Raw genomic sequence first — 23237 nt, forward strand, 5'->3', positions numbered from 1 at the left:
GTTTATAGAGATTCAGGATTTGTTTGTATTGATGAGTTAGAAAGTGATAGAGCAGATGTGTGAACTCAGACCATCTGGCTCCTAAGACTGTTATACAGACAAAACCTGAAAGAAGTATTTGTAGTTTGTTAATCAATGGCACCCATTCCAGTACTCTCGCCTGGAAAATCCCATGGATGAAGGAGCCTGGTAGGCTGCAGTCCATGGGGTCAGACGAGTTGGACACGACTGAGCGACTTCACTTTCCCTTTTCACTTTCATGCATTGGAGAAGGAAATGGCAACCCACTCCAGTGTTCTTACCTGGAGAATCCCAGGGACGGGGGAGCCTGGTGGGCTGCCGTCTGTGGGGTCGCACAGAGTTGGACACAACTGAAGCGACTTAGCAACACCATTGTATAGATATTATCTATGTCAGCCGCATCTGGATCTGCTTCATCCCTTTTAGATAGACATTCTGTTATTTTCTGGTAGACATTCTGCAGTTTACTAAACCTTTCCCCTATTGAAGGACTTTAAATTGCTTTTATTTAGCTGTTATATCCCTGGAGTTCACGGTAAAGAATCTGCCTGCAGTGTAGGAGACCTGGGTTTGATCCTGAGTTGGGAAGATTCCCTGGAGAAGGGAATGACTACCCACTCCAGTATTCTTGTCTGAAGAAGTCTATGGACAGAGAAGCCTGGTGGGCTACAGTCCATGGAATCACAAAGAGTCAGACACGACTGAGCAACTAACACTCACACTCATAACACTAGCAAATACCTTATACATTGACTTTACGTATTAGTATGAATATTTCTGTAGTTTAGAATCTTAAACATGGAATTGCAAATTGTTGAATTAAAGGGCATGTGCATTTAAATCAAATTTGTCCTCCAAAAAATAAGAATGTGTGTGCATGTATGTCCATATATGTATTTTTAGTTTATCTTTGTCTGTATGTGTATGTGTATATTTTTAGTTTATCTTTCGTCATCCAGACAAACCATTTCTTTTTACAGACCAAGCCCAGAAAGGTTAAGTGTTATGCTCAAGATTGCATAGCTATTAAGTAGCTATGATTTGACTCTTTTTTATTGTGCTGCAGGCTGCCTTTGGCACAATTTTCTGCTTTATCTATAATGATATTGATGTTACTGCATTTATCTTGCTGAAATCCACGTACCGTAAGTTTAGTTTTGGTAAACTTGTGAAATCCATAAGTTTAGTTTTCCCCAGAAACACTTGTGAGAATTAATTCATCTGACATTATTTGTTCTTGACACCCAGCACTATGCCTCTCTTAGTGAGTTTGGACAATTATAATTAATTAATTAAAGTACTTGTAGACTGAGGGCTTCCCCTGTGGCTCAGAGGCAGAGAATCTGCCTGCAGTGGAGGAGATGCAGATTAGATCCTTGGGTCTGGATGATCCCCTGGAGGAGGAAATGGCAGCTCATTCCACTATGCTTGCCGGGAAAATCCCATGGACAGAGAAGCCTGGTGGGCTACAGTTTGTGGGGTCACAAAGAGTCAGATGCAACTAAGCAGGTGACCATAGACTGAGTGACTTATAACAAGTATATTTCTCAAGTTTGAGATCCGGATGTCAGCATGACTGGGTTGTGTTGAGGACCATAACCCTCTTCCAGGCTGTATCTTATTGTATCTTCACAAAGCAGTAGAGGGCTACTTTGTTCCCTCTTAGGGCTTCGCTGGCTGGCTCAGACGGTAAGGAGTCTGCTTGCAGTGCAGGAGACCTGGGTTCAATCCCTGAGTCGGGAAGATCCTCCGGAGAAGGAAATAGCAACCCGCTCAAGTATTCTTGCCTGGAAAATCCCATGGACAGAGGAGCGTGGCAGGCTACAGTCCATGGTGTTGCAAGAGTCGGATACGACTGAGCGACTTCACTTCTGTTCTCTCATAAGAGCATAAGTCCCATTCAAGAGGGCTCCACCTTCACGAACTGATGAACTGCCAAAGGCCTTGACTCCTAATACTGCCGTATTGGGGTTTAGGATTTTAACATATGAATTTGCTGGGGGGTGGTGGGTGCGGCTCATTCATTGCAGTGCCTGGACACACAGTAGGTACTCAAAATATTTGTTGAATGCACACTGCCTTTTGGTAATCAGTATTTCTAAATATCTATAAAACATTTATTCAGTAACATGTTAAAGAATCCATGTATCATTGGAATATTCATCAGTTGCTCAAGAAAGAAGAAGTTCTAATTCCCTCCCTCACATATGTTTGTACTTCATGTTTAGTCTACTGACAGGTTTGTTTTCCTAATAATTTTTGTGACTTTGTTTAAATGAACTCAAAATTATGTATTAAGTTTTTGAAAACTTAATAAATTATTCTGCACAGAAAATTTAGGCAGATTATACAGACTAGAACTTTGAAAATAAATATTCAGATTCAAATGAATTGCTTGTATTTTGCAGAAGACAGGCTACTCTTATTGCAGAAGTTAGTTTGGCATCCTGCAGTGTAAACATTCAGGAAGTGATGTTTGAAAAGTTTATTAGTAGTTCCATAAAATTATAGAATCAAATGTTTGAGTAGGAACTGGAAAGGTCATACTATGTAGGGTTCGGTACTGTAGAATGAACTATCTTTAATACTCTCTTCTTGTCTCAAAATCACAAGGCAAATAGAAAAGATGAATGAGACTTTCAGAGTAATCCAAGTTCTACTTTTGTAGGGATGGAGCCTGGGGTATTCTTAGTTTGTTTTTTTTTTTTTACTTTTTAATATAAATTTATTTTAATTGGAGGCTAATTACTTTACAATATTGTATTGGTTTTGCTATACATCAACATGAATCCGTCATGGGTGTACACGTGTTCCCAATCCTGAAACCCCTCCCACCTCCCTCCCCATACCATCCCTCTGGGTCATCCCAGTGCACCAGCCCCGAGAATCCTGTATCGTGCATCGAACCTGGACTGGTGATTTGTTTCACATATGATATTATGTAAATCTTTGTACTTGTCCAAATGACCAAAATGGAGTTTACTTGCAAATGCCTCTTTGACACTACTACTCGAACTAAATCGGATTTGGTTTTATTTTTTAAACAGCTTCATTGAGGTATAATTGACTTATAATACCCTACACATTTAAAGTATAAAATTTGATGATTTGAACATGTCTACCTGAAATCATCACCACACTCAAAATGATAGACATATCCATCACTACCAAAAGTTTCTTTGTGCCCTTTAATAATTTCTTCCTGGTATCACCTTCCCCTACTCTCACCGCATTCCAGGCAACCACTAACTGCTGTGCTTTCTGTCACTACAGATTACCTTACATTGTCTTGAATTTATATAAATGGAATCTTAGTCTTTCATTGTACTCTTTTTATTGTTGGACTTCTATTATTGACATTAATCCGTATTAAAGCTCAGTCACTCCCGTCTCTTTGTGACCCTTTGAACTGTAGCCTGTCAGGCTCCTCTGTCCATGAGATTTTTCAGGCAAAAATACTGCACTGGGTTGCCACTTCCTCCTCCAGGGGACCTTCCTGACCCAGGGATCGCTCTGTCTCTCCTGTTACGGTGGATTCTTTACTCACTGAGCCATTGGGGAGACCCGTTGACATCGGTGTCAGTAGTTTATTCCTTTTTGTTGCTAGCGGTGTCCCACTGTATGGCTGTACTAGTTTGTTTATCCATTCACTTGTTAATGGACATTTTAGTTGCTTCTAGTTTTTGGCTGTTTCCTGTACAGCTGTTTTGAACATTTGTGCATAAGTCTTTGTATGGACATGTACTTTCATTTCTCTTGGTTAAATATCTAGGAATGGAATGGCTCAGTCAAATGATAGGCTTATATTTAACTTGTTAAGAAACTGAAACCATCTTGCATTATCACCAGCAGTGTATGGAAGTTCTAACTCCTCCACTTGTCACTAACATCAGGCTTTTCAATTTTAGCCCATCTAAGATTAACCATTGTGGTGTCTCATTATGTTTTGAATTTGTATTTCCCTAATGGCTAATAATGGTGCTAAAGCTGAAACTCCAGTACTTTGGCCACCTTATGCGAAGAGTTGACTTATTGGAAAAGACTCTGATGCTGGGAGGGGTTGGGGGCAGGAGGAGAAGGGGACAACAGAGGATGAGATGGCTGGATGGCATCATTGACTCAATGGACGTGAGTCTAAGTGAACTCCGGGAGTTGGTGATGGACAGGGAGGCCTGGCGTGCTGCGATTCTTGGGGTCGAAGAGTAGGACACGACTGAGCGACTGATCTGATCTGAATGGCTAACAGTGTTGAGTCAGAGAAGGCAATGGCACCCCACTCCAGTACTCTTGCCTGGAAAATCCCATGGATGGAGGAGCCTGGTGGGCTTCAGTCCACGGGGTCGCTAGGAGTCGGACATGACTGAGCGACTTCACTTTATTTTTTCAGTTTCATGCATTGGAGAAGGAAATGGCAACCCATTCCAGTGTTCTTTCCTGGAGAATCCCAGGGACAGGGGAGCCTGGTGGGCTGCCGTCTATGGGGTCACACAGAGTCGGACACGACTGAAGCAACTTAGCAGCAGCAGCAGCAACAGTGTTGAGTATTTTTTTCATGTTCTTATTTGAAGTGTTTCTTCACATCTTTTGCCGATTTTTAAAATTGTGTTTGTTTTGTTATTGCATTTTGATACTTTTTAAAATATATTCTGAATATGTCTTTTATCATATATTTGCTTCACCCATATTTTTTCCTGGTCTGTGACTTGTTTTTCCATTCCCTTAATAATGTTCTTCAAAGAGCACAAATTTTGATGAAGTTCAATTTATTAATTATGCTGTTAGTTACATATCAAAGAAATCTTTGCCTAATTCAAGGGCACAAAGATTTTCCCCTGTGCTTCTAGTTTTATAGTTTGCATATAGAACTATGATTCATTTTGTGATTTTTTTTTTTAAGTTGAAGTGTAGTTAACTTAAAATATGATTTGAGTTTTCAGGTGTACGACATAGTGATTCACTATTTTTATAGGTATTCTCCATTGAAAGTTATTATAAAATATCAGCTGTGTTCCCTGTGCTATCCATACATCCTTGTATCTTACTGATACCTAGGAGTTCATACCTTACTCCCCTCCCCTGTCATGCCCCTTCCCCCGTGACTCACTCTGAACTGGATGCTAGTGCATATGAAGCAGTGTCTCATTGTGGTTTTCATTTTCCTATTGGATTATGATGTTGAGCATCTTTTTATATTGCTTGTAGACTTAATCTTTAAAGAAATGTCTCCTCGTACCTTTTGGATTACGTATCTTTTTTTTTTTTTTGTCTGCGTCAGGCAGCATGCAGAATCTTAATTTCCTGACCAGAAATGGAGCCCATGCCCTCTGCATTGGAAGCACAGAGTCTTAACCACTGGACTGCCAGGGAATTCCCTGTTATTTATCTTTTTACTGTTGAGTAGTAAGAGTTCTTTATATATTCTAGATGGAGACCTCTATCAGATATATGATTTACAAATATTTTCTCCCATCCTTTTCACTTTCTTGATGATACCCTTTGCAGCACAAAAGTTTTTAATTTTAATGAAGTCTACTTTATTTGATCTTTGGTATTTTGATATCATATCGAAGAAACCATTGCCCAATCTAAGGTCCCAAAGATTTACACTTACTTTTTTTTGTAAGTGCTTAGCTTTATAGTTTTAACTCTAAAACACTTAGATCTTTGATCCATTTTGGGTTAATTTTTGACTGTAGGGTAAGGTAGAGATTCAGTTTTGTTCTTTTGCTTGTGAGCATCTAGGTATTCTGCTGCTAAGTCGCTTCAGTCGTGTCGGACTTTCTGCGACCCCATAGACGGCAGCCCACCAGGCTCCCCCGTCCCTGGGATTCTCCAGGCAAGAACACTGGAGTGGGTTGCCATTTCCTTCTCCAATGCATGAAAGTGAAAAGGGAAAGTGAAGTCGCTCAGTCGTGTCCAACTCTTAGCGACCCTATGGACTGCAACCTACCAGGCTCCTCCATCCATGGGATTTTCCAGGCAAGAGTACTGGAGTGGGGTGCCATTGCCTAGCACCACTTATTAAAAAGACTGTTCTTTTTCCATTGAGTTACCTTGCCACCTTTGTTGAGAATCAGTTGACTTAATGTGAAGGTTTATTTCTAGACCCTCAATTCTGCCCCATTGATCCATATGTCTAGTCTTATGCTAGTTCCATGCTCTCTTGATTACTATAGCTTTGAAGTAAGTTTTAAAATGGAAAAGTTGAATTCTACAATTTTGTTCTTCTTTCTTAGTACTGTTTTGGCTATTGTGGGTTCCTTGAATTTCCATGTGAGTTTTAGGATAAGCTTGTCAATTTCTGTAAAGCTGGGAATCTGAAGGAGATTGTGTTGAATCTGTAAATCAATTTGGAGAGTATTGCCATCTTAATAATATTAAGTCTTCCAGTCAGTGAGCATTGCTATCTTTCCATTTATTTAAATCTTTAGTTTCTTTTAACAGTGTTTTGTAGTTTTCAGAGTACAGGACTTAAACTTTTTTTTTTTAATTAAGGTATAGTTGATTTACAGTGCTGTGCTAATTTCTGCTGTACAGCAAAATGATTCAGTTATACATACATAGACATTCTTTTTAAATATTCTTTTCCCTTATAGTTTATCCCAGGAGATTGGATATAGTTTCTTTGCCATACAGTAGGACCTTGTTGTTTGTCTATTCTAAATGTAATAGTGTGCATCTACTAACCCAAAACTCAGTCTTTCCCTCTCCCTCCCCCCAACCCCATGGCAACCACAAGTCTGTTTTCTGTGTCTGTGAGTCTGTTTCTTTTTTGCTGATAGGCTCATTTGTGCCATATTTTAGATTCCACATATAAGTGATATGGTGTTTGTCTGTTTCTGACACTTCACTTAGCATGATAATCTCTAATTGCATCCATGTTGCTGCAGATGACTTTCATTCTTTTTTATGGCTGAGTAGTATTCCACTGTATATATGTACACATATTCTTTATACATTCATCTGTTGATGCACATTTAGGTTATTTCCATGTATTGACTATTGTTAACAGTACTGCTATGAACATAGGATCTTTTGATATTACAGTTTTACCAAGTATATGCTCAGGAGTGGGATTTCTGGATCATGTGGTAATTCTGTTGTTAGTTTTTTAAGAAACTTCACACTGTTTTCCATAGTGGCTGTGCCAACTTATATACCCATCAACAGTATAGAAGGGTTCCCTTCTCTCCACGTCCTCTGCAGCATTTGCTGTTTGTACACTTCTTAATTTTGGTTATTCTGACTGGTGTGAGGTGGTACCTTGTAGCTTTGATTTGCATTTCTCTAATAATTAGTGATATTGAGCATATTTTCATGTGCCTACTGGCCATCTGTATATTTTCTTTGGAGAACTATCTATTAAGGTCTTCTGCCCGCTTTTTAATTGGCTTTTTTTGTTGTTGAATTGTATGGCCTCTTTGTATATTTTGGAGGTCAAGCCCTTGTCAGTGACATCATTTGCACATATTTTCTCTCTCTGTAGTTTGTCTTTTCATTGTTTTTAAATGGTTGCCTTTACTGTGTAAAAGCTTGTAAGTTTGATTAGGTCCCATTTGTTTGTTTTTGTTTTTATTTCTATTGCCTTGGGAAACTGACCTAAGAAAACATTGGTGTAATTTATGTAAGAGAATGTTTTGCCCATGCTCTGTTCTAGGAGTTCTATGGTGTCGTGTCTTATTTCTAAAGAGCTCTTTGAGCCATTTTGAGCTTGGTTTTGTACATGGTGTGAGGGTATGTTCTGACTTCATTGATTTGCATGCAGCAGTTCACCTTTCCATGCATCACTTGCTGAAGAGGTTATCCTTTTCCCATTTTATGTTTGTTGAAGATTAATTGACTTCAGGTGTGTGGGTTTATTTCTGGACTCTATTACTTTCCACTGATCCAAATGTCCTGTTTTTGTACCAATACCACACTTTTCTTTACTGTAGCTTTGGTGTTGTCTGAAGTCTGAGAGAGAGAGTTACGCCTCTTGCTTTGTTTTTTCCCCCTCAGAATTGCTTTGTCAATTCTGTGTCTTTTATGATTCCATATACATTTTTGGAGTGTGGGATTTCTTAACATTTCTTTGAATCATGCTTTAATTTTCCTTTATTAATGTTTTATAGTTCTCATCGTATAAGTCTTTCACTTCCCTGGTCAGGTTTATTCCTAGGTTTGGGTTTTTTTGGTTGTTGTTTTGGTGTGATTTTAAAAGATGTTACATTCTCTTTACATTCTCTTTCTGATTTTTTATTGTTAGTGTAAATAAATGCAACCAATTTTTGAATGTTAATCTTGTATCCTGCCAATGTGCTGAATTCATTTACTAGATCTAGTAGTTTTTGTGTGGCGTCATTAGGATTTTCTCTATATGATATCGTGTCATCTGCATATAGTGACAGTTTTACCTCTTCTCCTTCCAATTTGGGTATCTTTTATTTCTTTTTTTTGTTTGATTGCTGTGGCTGGGACTTTTAACACTGTATTGAATAGAAGTGGTTAGCGTGGGCATCCTTGTCTTGTTCCAGATTTTAGCAGACAAGTTTTCAGCTTTTCACCATTGAGTATTATTTTGGCAGTGGGTTTGTCATAAATGGCTTTTATTATTTAGAGATATATTCTCTTTGTACCCTCTGGTAAGAGTTTTTATCATGGATGAATGTTGAATTTAGTCAGATGTGTTTTCTGCATCTGTTAAGATGATCATGTGGTTTTTGACTTTTCTTTTTTAATGTGATATATTACATTGATTTACATACATTGAGTCATCCTTGTGAACTTGGATTGAATCCCACGTGGTCATGGTGTATGATCTTTTTATATGTTGTTGATTGGTTTGCTAATATTTTGTTGAGATTTTTTGCATCTATAATCATCAAAGATATTGACCTGTGATTTTCTTTTTTGGTGGTTATCTTTGGTTTGGTATCAAGGTTGATGGTGGCTTCATAAAATGTCTTCGGGATATTCCCTCCTCTTCAGTCTTTTGGAAGCTTTTGAAGGATCGGTATAAATTCTTTGTATATTTGGTAGAATTTGCCTGTGATGCCATCTGGTCCTGGACTTTTGTTTGTAGGGAGTTTTTTGTTTGTTTTGATTTTTGATTTTTAAAGATTATATTTCACTCTTAGTGATTGGTCTGTTCAAATTAGCTCTTTCTTCTTGCCTGTGATGCCATCTGGTCCTGGACTTTTGTTTGTAGGCAGTTTTTTGTTTGTTTTGATTTTTAAAGATTGTATTTCACTTTTAGTAATTGGTTTGTTCAAATTAGCTCCTCTGTCTCGTTTTGATGGGCTGCTTCTAGAAAGTTGTCCATTTCTTGTAGACTGTCATTGTTGACATATAATTATTCATAGTATTCTCTTATATATTTTTTTCATGTATTTCTGTGATATTGGTTGAGGTTTCTCCTTTTTCATTTTTTATTTTATTTGGATTCTCTCTCTCCTTCTTGGTAAGCCTGGCCAGAGGTTTGTCAGTTTTGTTTCAACCAACTCTTGGTTTTAGTGATTTTTTTTTTCTATTTTTTTTTAATCTGTATTTTGTTTGTTTCCTGCCTGATAGTTATTATTTCCTTCCTTCTGCTGACTTTAGTTTTTGTTTGTCCTTCTTTTTCTAAATCTTTTCAGTCAGTTCAGTCGCTCAGTCGTGTCCAACTCTTTGCGACCCCACGGACCGCAGAACACCAGGCCTCCCTGTCCATCACCAACTCCCGGAGTTTACTCAAACTCATGTCCATTGAGTCGGTGATACCATCCAGTCATCTCATCCTCTGTAGTCCCCTTTTCCTCCTGCGTTCAATCTTTCCCAGCATCAGGGTCTTTTCCAATGAGTCAGTTCTTCACATTGGGTGGCCAAAGTATTGGAGTTTCAGCATCAGTCCTTCCAAAGAATATTCAGGATTGATGAAGTGGTAAGTTAGGTTGTTTAATTTTACTTGAGATTTTTCTTGCCTTTTTTTTTTTTTTTTTTTTTTTTGAGGAAGGTCTGTATCACTATGAACTTCCCTCTGAGAACTGCTTTTCCTGCATCCCATGCTTTATATTATTCCATGAAAGTGAAAGTTGCTCAGTCATATCTGACTCTTTGCAACCCCATTGACTATATAGTCCATGGAATTCTCCAGGCCAGAATACTGGCATGGGTAGTCTTTCCCTTCTCTAGGGGATCTTCCCAACCCAGGGATCAAACCCAGGTCTCCCACATTCCAGGCTGATTCTTTACCAGCTGAGCCACAAGGGAAGCCCAAGATTACTGGAGTGGGTATTCTATCCCTTCTTCAGTGGATCTTCACGACCCAGGAATTGAACCAGGGTCTCCTGCATTTCAGGTGGATTCTTTACCAACTGAGCTATCAGGGAAGCCTATATTATTCCATAGATCTCTTATAATTGCTTTCTTTTTATTTTTTTTACTTTCTACCTGCTGTTTTGATTGGGTAATTTCCATTATTCTATCTTCCAAATTACTTATTCTTTCTTCTGCATTATTCATTCTGCTATTCATTGCGTTTAGCTCAGGTTTTATCTTGGCAAATCAATTTTCTAATTTTTCTTGACTCCTCCATATAGTTTCTCGTTCCTTTTTACAGTAATCTGCATTTCTGTTGCTACGCTTTCTTGATTCTTTACTTCAGTATCTTCATTACCTCCTTTTGAACTTGGTGTCAGACCAAAGAGATCTGTTTCATTGCTTGTTCCATCAGGGGAATTCTCTTGGACTATTGGTTTCTCTGCTTCTTCATTTTGCTTATATTTCTGTTACTCTATGAGTTTAGGAGAAACAGTTATCTACTATAATCTTGGAGAGCTGTTTATAGTCAGGAGCATCCCTGTGTGGCCTGTGTGGATTTAATATATGTTTGATGTCAGGGCTGGTGTTTTTTTTTTTTTTTTGGCATGCTAATAGGAAAACATTTTATAGCCTACATGTTTTATCAATTGTACCAAATTGTGACACAAACATTGTACATGTGCTTTTAGCAGTAGACTTAAAAGTAAGCAGTGATATGTTATGAGTAGTTATACGCTGTAAAAACTTCACTAGATAATTTTCTTTCCATCCTGAACACTGGGGTAAAAAATACGTTTAGAAGAAATACAATAACTTTCCTAGTTTGTTGAGTGATTTTATCAGGAAATGGTGCTGGATTTTGTGAAATGTTTTTCTGTCTGTTGATACAATCTTATAGGGTTTGTCCTTTATTCTGTTGATGTGGTGTATTGCATTAATTGAGTTTCAGATGGTAAATCCAGCTTGCATTTTTGGGATAAATTTCAGTTGGTCATGGTGTTGTGTGTTGATAGATTTAGTGTGCTTATATTTTGTTGAGGATTTTTGTGTCTGTATTTATAAGGAATGTTATTTTCCATTGATATCTTTGTCTGGTTTTGATATCAAGAGTAATACTGGCCTTATGGAGTGAGTTAAGAAGTATTCTGTTTTTTGAAGGATTTTGTGAAGAACTGATATTAATTCTTATTAATGCTTGAATTCACTGGTAAAACTATCTGGTTCTGAATTTCTCTTGGTGGGTGGTTTTTTTCATTGCTAATTCAGTCTTATTACAGATCTATTTATATTTGCTGTTTCTCCTGAGTCAGTTACAGTAGTTTGTCTAGGAATTTACCCATTTCATTCAGTTATATTTTAAAGCAATTTAAATAATAAAAGAAATCTTGAGGCGTTCCTGGCAGTTCAGTGGTTAGGATGCTGTGCTTTCACTGCTGTGGCCCAGGTTCAGTCCTGGTCATGGAACTAATAATCCCACAAGGTGTGTGATGCAACCAAAAGAAAAAAAAGGAAGAAAGGAAGAAATCTTGTAATTATCCATGAAGTTAACACTTCTTGTTTCTTCATTGCTTTGTGTTGATCCATATATTCAACTGCTAACATTTTCTTTCTGCTTAAAGGACTTTAGAGCAGGTCTGATGATGAATTATTTTTAACTTTCTGATGTCTAAAAAAAAGTTTTTTGCCTTTATTCTTGAAAGACACTTTTTTATTTTTCCTTTCAGTTTCATAAAGACATTGCCCCATTGTCTTTGTTTCTTGTATGTGTATGATGTGTCTCTCCTAGGGTTCACTTTAGGGTTTTCTGTTTATCAGTAGGATTTAAGCAGTTCAATTATCATGAGCCTTACTTTAGTTTTCTTTGTGGCTTTTGTATTTGGTATTCATTGAGCTGCTTGCAATGGCACCCCACTCCAGTACTTTTGCCTGGAAAATCCCATGGACAGAGGAGCCTGCTAGGCTGCAGTCCATTGGGTCGCTAGAGTCGGACACGACTGAGCGACTTCACTTTGACTTTTCACTTTCATGCATTGGAGAAGGAAATGGCAACCCACTCCAGTGTTCTTGCCTGGAGAGTCCCAGGGACGGGGGAGCCTGGTGGGCTGCCGTCTGTGGGGTCTCACAGAGTCGGACACGACTGAAGCGACTTAGCAGCAGCAGCAGAGCTTCTTGCATCTATATGTTGATAGTTTTCATCAAATTTGGAAAATTTTCAGCCTTATTGCTTTAAATATTTCCCCTAGCCCCCTCCCCCTTCTTTGGAGACTCTGTTGTTCAGTCACTAAGTCGTGTCCGACTCTTTGCAACCCTGTGAACTGCAGCACACTACGCTTCCCTCTCTCACTATCTCCCAGAGTTTTCTCAAACTCATGTCCATTGAGTCAGTGATGCCAACCAACCATCTCATTCTCTGTTGCCCACTTCTCCTCTTGCCCTCAGTCTTTCCCAGTCTTTCTTTTGCTCTTAACATCAGGTGGCCGGATTGTTGGAGCTTCAGCTTCAGCATCAGTCCTTCCAGTGAATATTCAGGGTTGATTTCCTTTAGGATTGATTGGTTTCATCTTCTTGCTGTCTAAGGGACTCTAAAGAGTCTTCTCCAGCACCATAGTTAAAAGCATCAATTCTTCAACACTCAGCCTTCTTTACGATTCAGCTAATTATATATATATTAGGCTGCTTGAAGTGGTCACACTGGCTCCTTGAAGCTTCAGTTCAGTTCAGTCACTCAGTCGTGTCCGACTGTCTGCGACCACATGAACTGCAGCACACCAGGCCACCCTGTCCATCACTAACTCCCGGAGTCTACCCAAACCCATGTCCATCGAGTCGGTGATGCCATCCAACCATCTCATCCTCTGTTGTCCCCTTCTCCTCCTGCCCTCAATCTTTCCCAGCATCAGGGTCTTTTCAAATAAGTCAGTTCTTCACAACAGGTGGCCAAAGTATTGGAGTTTCAGCTTCAGCATCAGTCTTTCCAGTGAATATTCAGGACTGATTTCCTTTAGGATGGACTGGTTGGATCTCCTTGCAGTCCAAGGGACTCTCAAGAGTCTTCTCCAACACCACAGTTCAAAACCATCAATTCTTCGGCACTCAGCTTTCTTCACAGTCCAACTCTCACATCCATACATGACCACTGGAAAAACCATAGCTTGACTAGACAGACCTTTGTTGGCAAAGTAATGTCTCTGCTTCTTAATATGCTGTCTAGGTTGGTCATAACTTTCCTTCCAAGGAGTAAGCGTCTTTTAATTTCATGGCTGCAGTCACCATCTGCAGTGATTTTGGAGTCCCCCAAAATAAAGTCTGCCAGTTTCCACTGTTTCCCCATCTATTTCCCATGAAGTGATGGGACCAGATGCCATGATCTTAATTTTCTGAATGTTGAGCTTTAAGCCAACTTTTTCACTCTCCTCTTTCACTTTCATCAAGAGGCTCTTTAGTTCTTCTTCACTTTCTGCCATAAGGGTGGTGTCATCTGCATATCTGAGGTTATTGATATTTCCCCGGCAGTCTTGATTCCAGCTTGTGCTTCCTCCAGCCCAGCGTTTCTCATGTTGTACTCTGCATATAAGTTAAATAAGCAGGGTGACAATATACAGCCTTGGTGTACTCCTTTTCCTATTTGGAACCAGTCTGTTGTTCCATGTCCAGTTCTAGTTGCTTCCTGACCTGCATATAGGTTTCTCAAGAGGCGGGTCAGGTGGTCTGGTATTCCCATCTCTTTCAGAATTTTCCACAGTTTATTGTGATCCACACAGTCAAAGGCTTTGGCATAGTCAGTAAAGCAGAAAGAGATGTTTACCAGGTGCTTTATTCATGTTTTTCATTGTTTTTTCCTTCAGTGTTTTGAACAATTTGTTATGTCTTCAATTCATTACTAGTTTTTTGTGAAATATTTAGCCTACTACTAATCCTGTTCAGTGTATCTTAAATCTCATACATTGACGTTTTCATCTCCGTAGTTTGAGTGTTTTTTTTTTAATGTCATTTGTCTCTTCCTATGTTTTTTGGACATGAGTGTCTTTTAAATACAGTTGTAATAGCTTTTTTAATGTATTTCTGTGAATTCCAGCATCTGTGTCTTTCTAGGTCAATTTCAATCATTAATTTTTAAAATTATGGATTGCGTTTTTCTTTGTATGTCTGATCATTTTTGTTTGGATGTCAAAAAATTGAATTTTATTTTACTGAATGCTAGATATTTTTATATTTCTATAAATATTTGTGAGGCTTGTGCAATTAAATGGAAACAATTCGATCCTTTCAGGTCTTGCTTTTAAGATTTGTTGGCAGGATCAGGTCCATGTTTAGTCTGGGGCTAATTATTTCCCACTACTGAGGCAAGACCTTTTTGAGTCCTCTACCCAGTCAGTGCCCCGTGAATTTGAAGTTTTCCAGTCTGTCTGGTGGGAACATGCACGGTTCCTGGTCCTGTTTGAGTGCTGAGCTCTGTGTCTTCTCATTTTTATGCGCTTCTTTCCTTAGCTGCAGTTAGTTTCTTTGTGTGCCTGCCCTCTCAGTACTCTGCTGCACACCCAAAGGCTGTCCTCTGAAGATCCCTGACCTTCTCTCCGTGTGCAGCTCTGTCCTCTGGTACTGTATCCTTTGAACCTGGTTGCCTTGGTCTCCTCAGAGTGTCAGCTTCCCCTCCTCAACTCAGGGAGTTAGCTGGGCTCTGCTTAAGAGAGGACTTCCTGTGCTGTGGTGTAGAAACTAAGGCAGTTAGCTGTGCGGGCACTTGTTTCTTGTTCTTCCAGAGATCAGTGTACTTTATTACCTAATGTTCAGAATTTTGAAAATCATTGTTTCGTATATTGGGTTTATTTTTTAATCGATTTTGTTTGTGTTTAGTTGTTTCAAGTGTGAGAGTAAATCTGGTCCATATTACTTCATCTTGGCTATAAGAGGAAATCTCTTAGTCTGTTTTAAAGATGGCTCCTAAACTTTCTGTCTGGGGATTTCCTGGTGGCTCAGTGGTAAAGAATGAGCCTGCCAACACAGAAGACTCAGGAGATGTGGGTTCGATTCTTAGGTGGGGAAGATCCCTGGAGTAGGAAATAGCAACCAAGTCTAGTATTCTGCCTGGAAAACCCCATGGATATGGGAGCCTGGTAGGCTTAGTGACTTAACAGCAACAACAATAAGGATTTCTTTCTACTCCGAGCTCTTTGATTTTGCTTTACATCTGTGACAGTTCCATTTTTCATTTCCACAATATCCCACCCTCAGAATACTTAACTATCTGCTGTTGGTGCTTGGTTGCTTGGGATTACCTTTGGGTTATGAATGAATCTTGTTTATCATACAAACACACTACTACAGTGACGGCAGTCAGGGGGTAACAGCATGAAAATGGGTGTGTTCTCTAATACTATTCTTAACATATTTAGAGCTGTTGTAATCCAGTTTTTTAGGATGTTGTTAAAGAATTTCTTATAGGAACTAGGTAGATAAGACTTTAATTGGAATGCTTAAAATAGAATGCGTCTTTTATGGTTAACAACTATGGAGCTCTGCAACTAACATTTATATTCTAAAGTAATTACAACAACTTCTCTTTCATTTCAGTGGGTAATATTCAGCGTAAGATATTTAACTGTAAAACAGGCATGTAAGATCTCTCAGACCTGTATTTTGCTTAAAGGAAAGAGAAAGATGATCTTGGCTTTAATGCGATCACTTAATAGTTATATTTCCATATTTAAATTAAATCTTTTCATTTCTGTTTTTCCTAGACAAAATGGAGATTAAAACAGCACTGTTGTGAAAGGATGGCCTGAGAAATGTATAAAAATACTTTATAAATCAGTATTTTTTCAAGATTTTTGGATCAAAACTCATAAACATTTTGTGTGGCTAGCTCATATATGTGTATGTGTATGATTTACAATACAAAGTTTGCTACTGTACATAATGTATGCCAATATTTCCTGTTCTGTTTCATTGAAAAGTAAACCTTAGGTGCGTGTGGGTACATTCACTTGGATTCAACTCTGTGTAACCCCATAGATTGTAGTCCCCCCCTAGGCTCCTCTGTCCATCGAATTTTCCAGACAAGAATATTGGAGTGGGTTGCCATTTCCTACTCCAGGGGATCTTCCCAACCCAGAGGTCAAACCTGTGTCTTTTGCCGTCTCATGCATTGGCAGGCCACTAGGAAGCCATTAATGGATGATATCTCAGTTTCAAATACAGTCTATATGAAGAAAGAAATTATGAGGTATCATATTAATGAAAGGTTGAAGTACTTAGATTATTTCATTCAAAATATTATCGAGTTTGAATATAGTACAGTTAAATATGTGTTACTTTATTAATAGTTTATTCAAGATTATATCTCCACATTTTTAGTTTTAGTCTTTCTTTCCCTTGATAAACAGGCTAGTAATAACTTATAAATAATTTAGAGCAATGTCTTTTAAGTTTTAAACAATGAAATTTAAGTGGTTTCTTATGCAGAGAATTAGTTTTGAGACATGTTAAAAGTCTTGGAACTATTATTAGCTTTGCATCCTTATTTTTTACTTAGTTTTCTTAATACTGATTTTTTTCCTTATTTTTCTATATCACTTAAAATAAGATTTAAAATCAGTAAAAAAAGATGCCATCATAGTAAAATTTACTTGTGAATTAAATTTTTAAGGATACATGGTTATCTTGTGGTTAACTAAAGTAATAAATGGCTAAGGATTGTAAAGTCCATTGTTTGTGATCCAGTAGCCCAAAGAAGTTTGAATCTATCCCACATTTTGTACAGAGATGTGCCACGGCGTGGGGAAATCACACGTTTTACACAGAAGGCATCCAGACTTTGCAGATCAGTAAGAAACTGATGAGGATCAATGTTCCCCAGTGACTCTTTTCCACAGGTTCTGCTGCAGTGGCAGAAACCAATTCTGTTAAAAGCTAGCTGTAGTATCACGTATTCTTCTTGACAGACACTTTAGTAGAGTAGTTCTCTCTGCAGTAGAGGCCTTCCCTGCTTCCTGTCTCCTAGGTTTAATCATCTCTATTTCTAGAATTAAGTATCCTTAAAGTTTAAAAAGAAACATGGAAGAGCTCATATAACTGGTTGTAGTATGAACGATAGCATGTAATTTTGTAAATTTATAAGGGATTCTTTGGAGAAGGGAATGGCAACCCACTCCAGTATTCTTGCCTGGAGAATTCCATGGACAGAAGAACCTGGTGGGCTACAGTCCATGGGATCGCAGAGTCAGACATAACTGAGCGACTAACCCACCCATCCACATAATGGATTCTTTAATTTTTTTCCTGCAGATAAACATGTTCATGTTTTTTTTTTATATAGACTCCAAACTTTTCCAGACTTGTAGGAAATCTGTTGCTGTGTAATACAGTGGAAAGAATTATGTGATCTAATGCTCAAATAATCCACTGGAAGAAAGACTTTGGATATAAAAATGTTTCTTAATGTGTTTTCCAGATGTCTGTGGCCTTCTGAAATTGCTTCTCCCCCCGCCCTTAATTTTAAGTCTCTTAGATTCACTAAGTTGAGGTATAGAAATTAATAAAGTAGAATGCTTGAATTGAATAAACAGTAAGAAAATATATCTCTCTAGAAAGCCATTATCAGTATAACAAAAACAGTTTATAGAAGCTCAACTCCCAAATGGTGATATGTTATAGTTGGGAAATGGTGAGTTAATTGAAATATTATGTTAGTATAGAGTTATACATGAGGTAATTTACAAATAGTTAGGGACCGATATAATCTATGTAACACAAACTATGCTAAACATAATTTTAACGTTTCCTTGATTCATTCAAGTTATGGACGTGTAGATATTCTGGTTGAAAGTATTACATATATTTTAGTGTTTCAGAAGGTGTTTTTCTTAATAATTTCCCCCAGCATTAACTGAATATTATATAGTATATTAGTGGCTCTCATGGTGCTTAGCTATATCACATAGCTAAGCTTACTAAAGCTGTCAACAGTTTGATATACTTAAGGAAACAAAATTCTGATTGATTCTGATGTGTTTCTTTCAGAAAAATCAACACCCATGGATTTTATCTGACTGTGTAGATCAGGTTTTTTTATTCTGGATATCATGGTAACAGTATTGGGAAAATGCATTATTTCTCATGTCTGCAAGTAGTCTTCACTGCTGAAGGAAGCAATTTTTTAAGCTACAGCCAAATTCATTTTGATACTTTTTATGGAAATCTTGATTTTGTTTTTACTTTTTTATAACCTTTTGCAAAAGGTATTAACAAGCAAAGAGCTCATCTCATTAGGCAAGTCCAGATTAATAAGAATGCCTAGAAGAGGGTTGATTCTTCAGACCCGGACCCACTGGCTACTGCTGGGTCTTGCTTTACTCTGCAGTTTGATATTATTTTTATACCTTCTGGAATGTGCCCCCCAGACTGATGGAAATGCATCTCTTCCTGGTATCATTGGGGAAAATTATGGTAAAGAGTATTATCAAGCCCTCCTACAGGAGCAAGAAGAACATTATCAAACCAGAGCAACCAGTCTGAAACGCCAAATTGCCCAACTGAAACAAGAACTACAAGAAATGAGTGAGAAGATGAGATCTTTACAAGAGAGAAAGAATGTAGGGGCTAATGGCATAAGCTATCAAGGCAACAAAGAACAAGCACCTAGTGATCTTTTAGAGTTTCTTCATTCACAGATTGACAAAGCTGAAGTTAGCATAGGAGCCAAACTACCTAGTGAGTATGGAGTCATTCCCTTTGAAAGTTTTACCTTAATGAAGGTATTCCAGTTGGAAATGGGTCTCACTCGCCATCCTGAGGAAAAGCCAGTTAGAAAAGATAAGCGAGATGAATTGGTAGAAGTTATTGAAGCTGGCTTGGAGGTCATTAATAATCCTGATGAAGATGATGAACAGGAAGATGAGGATGGTCCCCTTGGAGAGAAACTGATATTTAATGAAAATGACTTCATAGAAGGTAATGTGAAAAATGTGTTGATCCGTTAACATTAGTATGACAAAATTCTGTTATTGTATGCTGATAATATGTCAGAAAAAGTTATAATGTGATCAAAATAAAATAGAAAATAAGAACCAGGGAAATAGAAGAAATCTAAGCTTGTATAGCAGAATACTCCCCAAGTTGAACGGCTCTTAGGGTTGTGTGTATATTTGCATGTATATGTATTTGCATTCATCTCTGAACTGGTTTTGATGTTCCTTTTTTATATTTTTTAAAATGTATGAACTAAGGCTCAAAATTTGAAAACCATTTGCTAAAGGAAAGAAGAACCTAATTAAGATTAGTGGTTATTCTGTATTTTGAGTGGAGGAGAAACACATGTCAGAACATCAAGGAGGCATACATAATTTTGAAAAGCATATTTGGCATTTGGAAAAGTAAAGAAATAAACCCATTTTCTTAATACAGACTGCAGAAAGGGCATAGCATTTTTAAATGTCAAGATGGGACATAGCTCAAAAGTTGAGGAGCACTCGTATACATTTAAGAAATTTGTTTATTGATATAATTATAGATTATATCAGAAATAATTATAGGCCCCAACCCATCTCCATCTTATACCGCATGCTAGATATTTAATTGTAGGCTTAAAGCCGTTTTGAATACAAATATTTCTTAAAAGTTCTCTTTGCTTGATTCTGTATGCCACATGTAGTTTTTTGGTTTGTTTGGTTTTTTTTTACCCCAGTCTTCATGGGTATCACTTGCTATAATGTAATACCTTCAGCGTTTGGAGGCCATCAGCAAGGGCCTTGTGCTTTTCTGTGGCATTTCAGCTATCTTCTCCTTATAGCCATCTCTTTTTACCCCGTCACTTCCTGCAGTTTTTGATGGGTTGTTTCTTTCAAAACTCCTGTAGTTTTTCTGCAGGCTCAGCTTTTTATCTTTTCACTCAATATGTTTATAGCTTATGGCAGAATTGAAAGCTGCAGAGGAAGTAGCTAAGATATGTAAAATGTCTTCGTGTCTTCTTAAAAAGAAAGGAACCTATGCCAGTTTTATATTCTGTAGCTCCTGCTTTTTTTTTTTTTTTAATATAATTCTCCTGGGATTCTGTCACAGGATTTTTCTCTGTTATGAAACATATTTTGTCCCTTGCTTTTCCTCCATTGTGCCACTTCCCTCATCAGAAAAATAATTACGGACAGTGATTTAGTAGCTCCTGTTCCTGTTCCAGACTTCAGCTTAGATGTCACTTCTTCTGGGGAGGTCATCACCAACCTACAAATTTAAGATAGCAGTGTTCCTATATGTTCTCGTAATCTTTACCCTGTGCCCCCTCTCAGAGCACTGTCCTCATATACCGCATTGCCCATTTCCTGATTTGTAGTTCTGTTAGACTATAAGCCTCAGGAGGAGTGGGACCAATCTCTTGTTCACCATTTTATTTCCAGATATTGGCTGACTGACACATCTGTAGGTCTAATCTCTCTCCTGAGTGTCACACTTACAAATCAGATTGCCTAATAGACTTCCAGGCTTTTCTCCCAAAGGCATCTCAAATCACCATGTTTAAATTTATACTAATTTTTCTTTGTCTGACTTCGTTCTATCTAGAGTCTGTGTGTTTGCATGTGTATATCACTATATTATTATTTCCTTTTTCTTTCTCCATTGCTAGACGGAACTGGGACCATGAAGCCCTCTTTATACCATTAGTACCTGACACAGATACACTCAATTCATTTTTTGTTAAGCTGAACCAAGCAACAGAAGTTTTGACTTTCAGGTCTAGAACTTAATATTGCTAGAAGTAATTTCTTTATTTTCATCATTTGGTTTCTGTGTTGATAGATTCTGCTATTTTTTAAAAAGTCATGTAAAAAGGAATCATCACCATTTGGAATAAATTTTATGGATTGAATAATAGAGCAGAATATTCTTTTAACCTTCTTTTAAAGTAGTAGTTTTTACTGACTGTATCATGGGGATAAAATTTTCACAAATGTATAAAAGCTGTACGAGTCGGATTTCACACTTTTGATCATTGAGTAAAGTCAGTAGTTGTACTGAATTTGTGAACTTTAATATGGAGATATCTTTGTTCCTAATTCTTTCCTTTAGGTTATTATCGCACTGAGAAAGATAAGGGCACCCAGTATGAACTCTTTTTTAAGAAAGCAGACCTTATGGAATACAGACACGTGACTCTCTTCCGCCCTTTTGGACCTCTCATGAAAGTGAAGAGCGAGATGATTGACATTACTAGATCAGTTATTAATATCATCGTGCCACTTGCTGGAAGAACTGAGGCATTTGCACAGTTTATGCAGAACTTCAGGTAATTCCCAGAGCTTAGTGATTTGGCTAAGTGCTCCTAAAAAAAAACATTTCTTGCCATTTTATTTAGTTTTACCTTCACTGAGTAGGGTTACTTAGAATTGCAGAATAATTTTATAGGCTTTGGGGAACTTTTATGTTTTTAATATTTCCTTTATTCTTAAGGCATGTATTGTGTTATTGACACATGTATTATGTTATTGACACATGTATTATGCTATTGACAATTTGAACTGTGAAGTAAATTGAGGGTGACAACTATTAGGAACTAAATTTGATTACCTTTATAATTGTGTTTGAATTCATTTTAGGACAAGTTGAATTTTCAAAAATAACTTTATTGAGGCGTAACTTACATACAATAAAATTGACCTATTCCAAGCATACAGGTTTCATGACTTCTGACAAATTTATACATTCTTGTAACTGCCTTTCCAATTAAGATATGGAACATTACTATCTCCCCAGAAAACTCCCCTGAGAACAATTTGAATTTCAAAATTGGAAGAAAAGACAAATATTCAAGTAAAAATGGGAGAATGTTATTCTGTCTTGGGAAGCAAAGATTGTAACGGTTTTAAAAACATTTTTTTAATTATTAAATTTGGATATTTTTACATGCTGAAGTGTTAAAAATAAACAACTACATATTAGACTTTTGATTTGAGAAAATTTTTGGTTTTTTTAATTAAATAATTGTCATGTTTTTAATACTTTAATATGGTAGTCTTAATTCTTTGTAATCCCAGTTTTTGTTCTCATTGGAGTTGTTGCATATAAAAACTAGTTAACACAATTCTGTTACAGAACATCTAGAAATCATGCTTCCAAATGAGTTGCCTTTTTGAAATTGCCTGCTTGAGAACTGATTTCCTAAAGCATTTTTAATTGCCTTTGGGAATTACCTTCAGATGCTACATTTTTCTCCACAGTTAATAATCTCAATCATGACCTATATTTATTCCTTGATGATAGATATAATTTCTCTAATTAGGTAGTCTGAGGACAAAATAAGTTTTGAACTAAAACTTGAGTTATTTATTTTATTTTGAACTGATTGAACTTTATTCTTTGAATAGCTTATAGTTTGCTTCTGAAGGCAATACCAAAGCAAAAGTTCCAAATATGTTTCAAAATATGGCAGCTTCTTGGGCTGCTTACATTGGCTCTCCAGGTGTTGCATTCATTTTGACATATATGCTGTTACACATTTGCTGTGATGCCTTTAATAATTCAGCAGTATTGCCAGTTTTATATTTCCTTAGTTTCATGTGATTTCATTCTAAATGAGTAATGCTTTGTTTTCTTATAAAGCTTCGTATGATTGCCTTCTGAATGAGCAGTGCCTTCTATATTTTCCTGAATGAACTTTATTTTTCAACCCTGTCAGGGATGTATGTATTCATCAGGACAAGAGAATTCATCTCACAGTGGTGTATTTTGGTAAAGAAGGACTTTCTAAAGTCAAGTCTATCCTAGAATCTGTCACAAGGTTGGTGAGCCATGTCCACATTGAAGTCTTGTATGTATAATAGCAGAAGAATGAGAATTTCAGATACTTAATGAATTAATAATTTTGAATAGTTGCTGTTGAAAGTTGGCTGAGATGTGAGTGGTGGTGGTAGTAAGTTCCTCGTTTCACCCCTGAGTTTATTCATGCAACT

General features: G+C 37.3%; 1 protein-coding gene across 5 annotated transcripts in view; it reads left to right on the forward strand.

The window, feature by feature from the left end:
- CSGALNACT2 (chondroitin sulfate N-acetylgalactosaminyltransferase 2) overlaps positions 1 to 23237 on the forward strand; it is a 60820-nt gene that overhangs the window by 12556 nt on the left and 25027 nt on the right. For 4 of the 5 annotated variants that reach the window (XM_061404984.1, XM_061404986.1, XM_061404987.1 and 1 more), the window contains exons 2-4: positions 18319 to 19248; positions 21358 to 21574; positions 22964 to 23065. In XM_061404984.1, the coding sequence (XP_061260968.1) occupies positions 18489 to 19248; positions 21358 to 21574; positions 22964 to 23065 (1079 nt within the window). In that variant the 5' untranslated portion in view covers positions 18319 to 18488. The remainder of the gene's footprint in view (positions 1 to 18318; positions 19249 to 21357; positions 21575 to 22963; positions 23066 to 23237) is intronic. The other variant, XM_061404983.1, reaches the window with a different exon arrangement.

The sequence above is a fragment of the Bos javanicus genome, chromosome 28, assembly GCF_032452875.1.
Source record: "Bos javanicus breed banteng chromosome 28, ARS-OSU_banteng_1.0, whole genome shotgun sequence".
In the NCBI taxonomy this organism is placed as follows: Eukaryota; Metazoa; Chordata; class Mammalia; order Artiodactyla; family Bovidae; genus Bos; species Bos javanicus.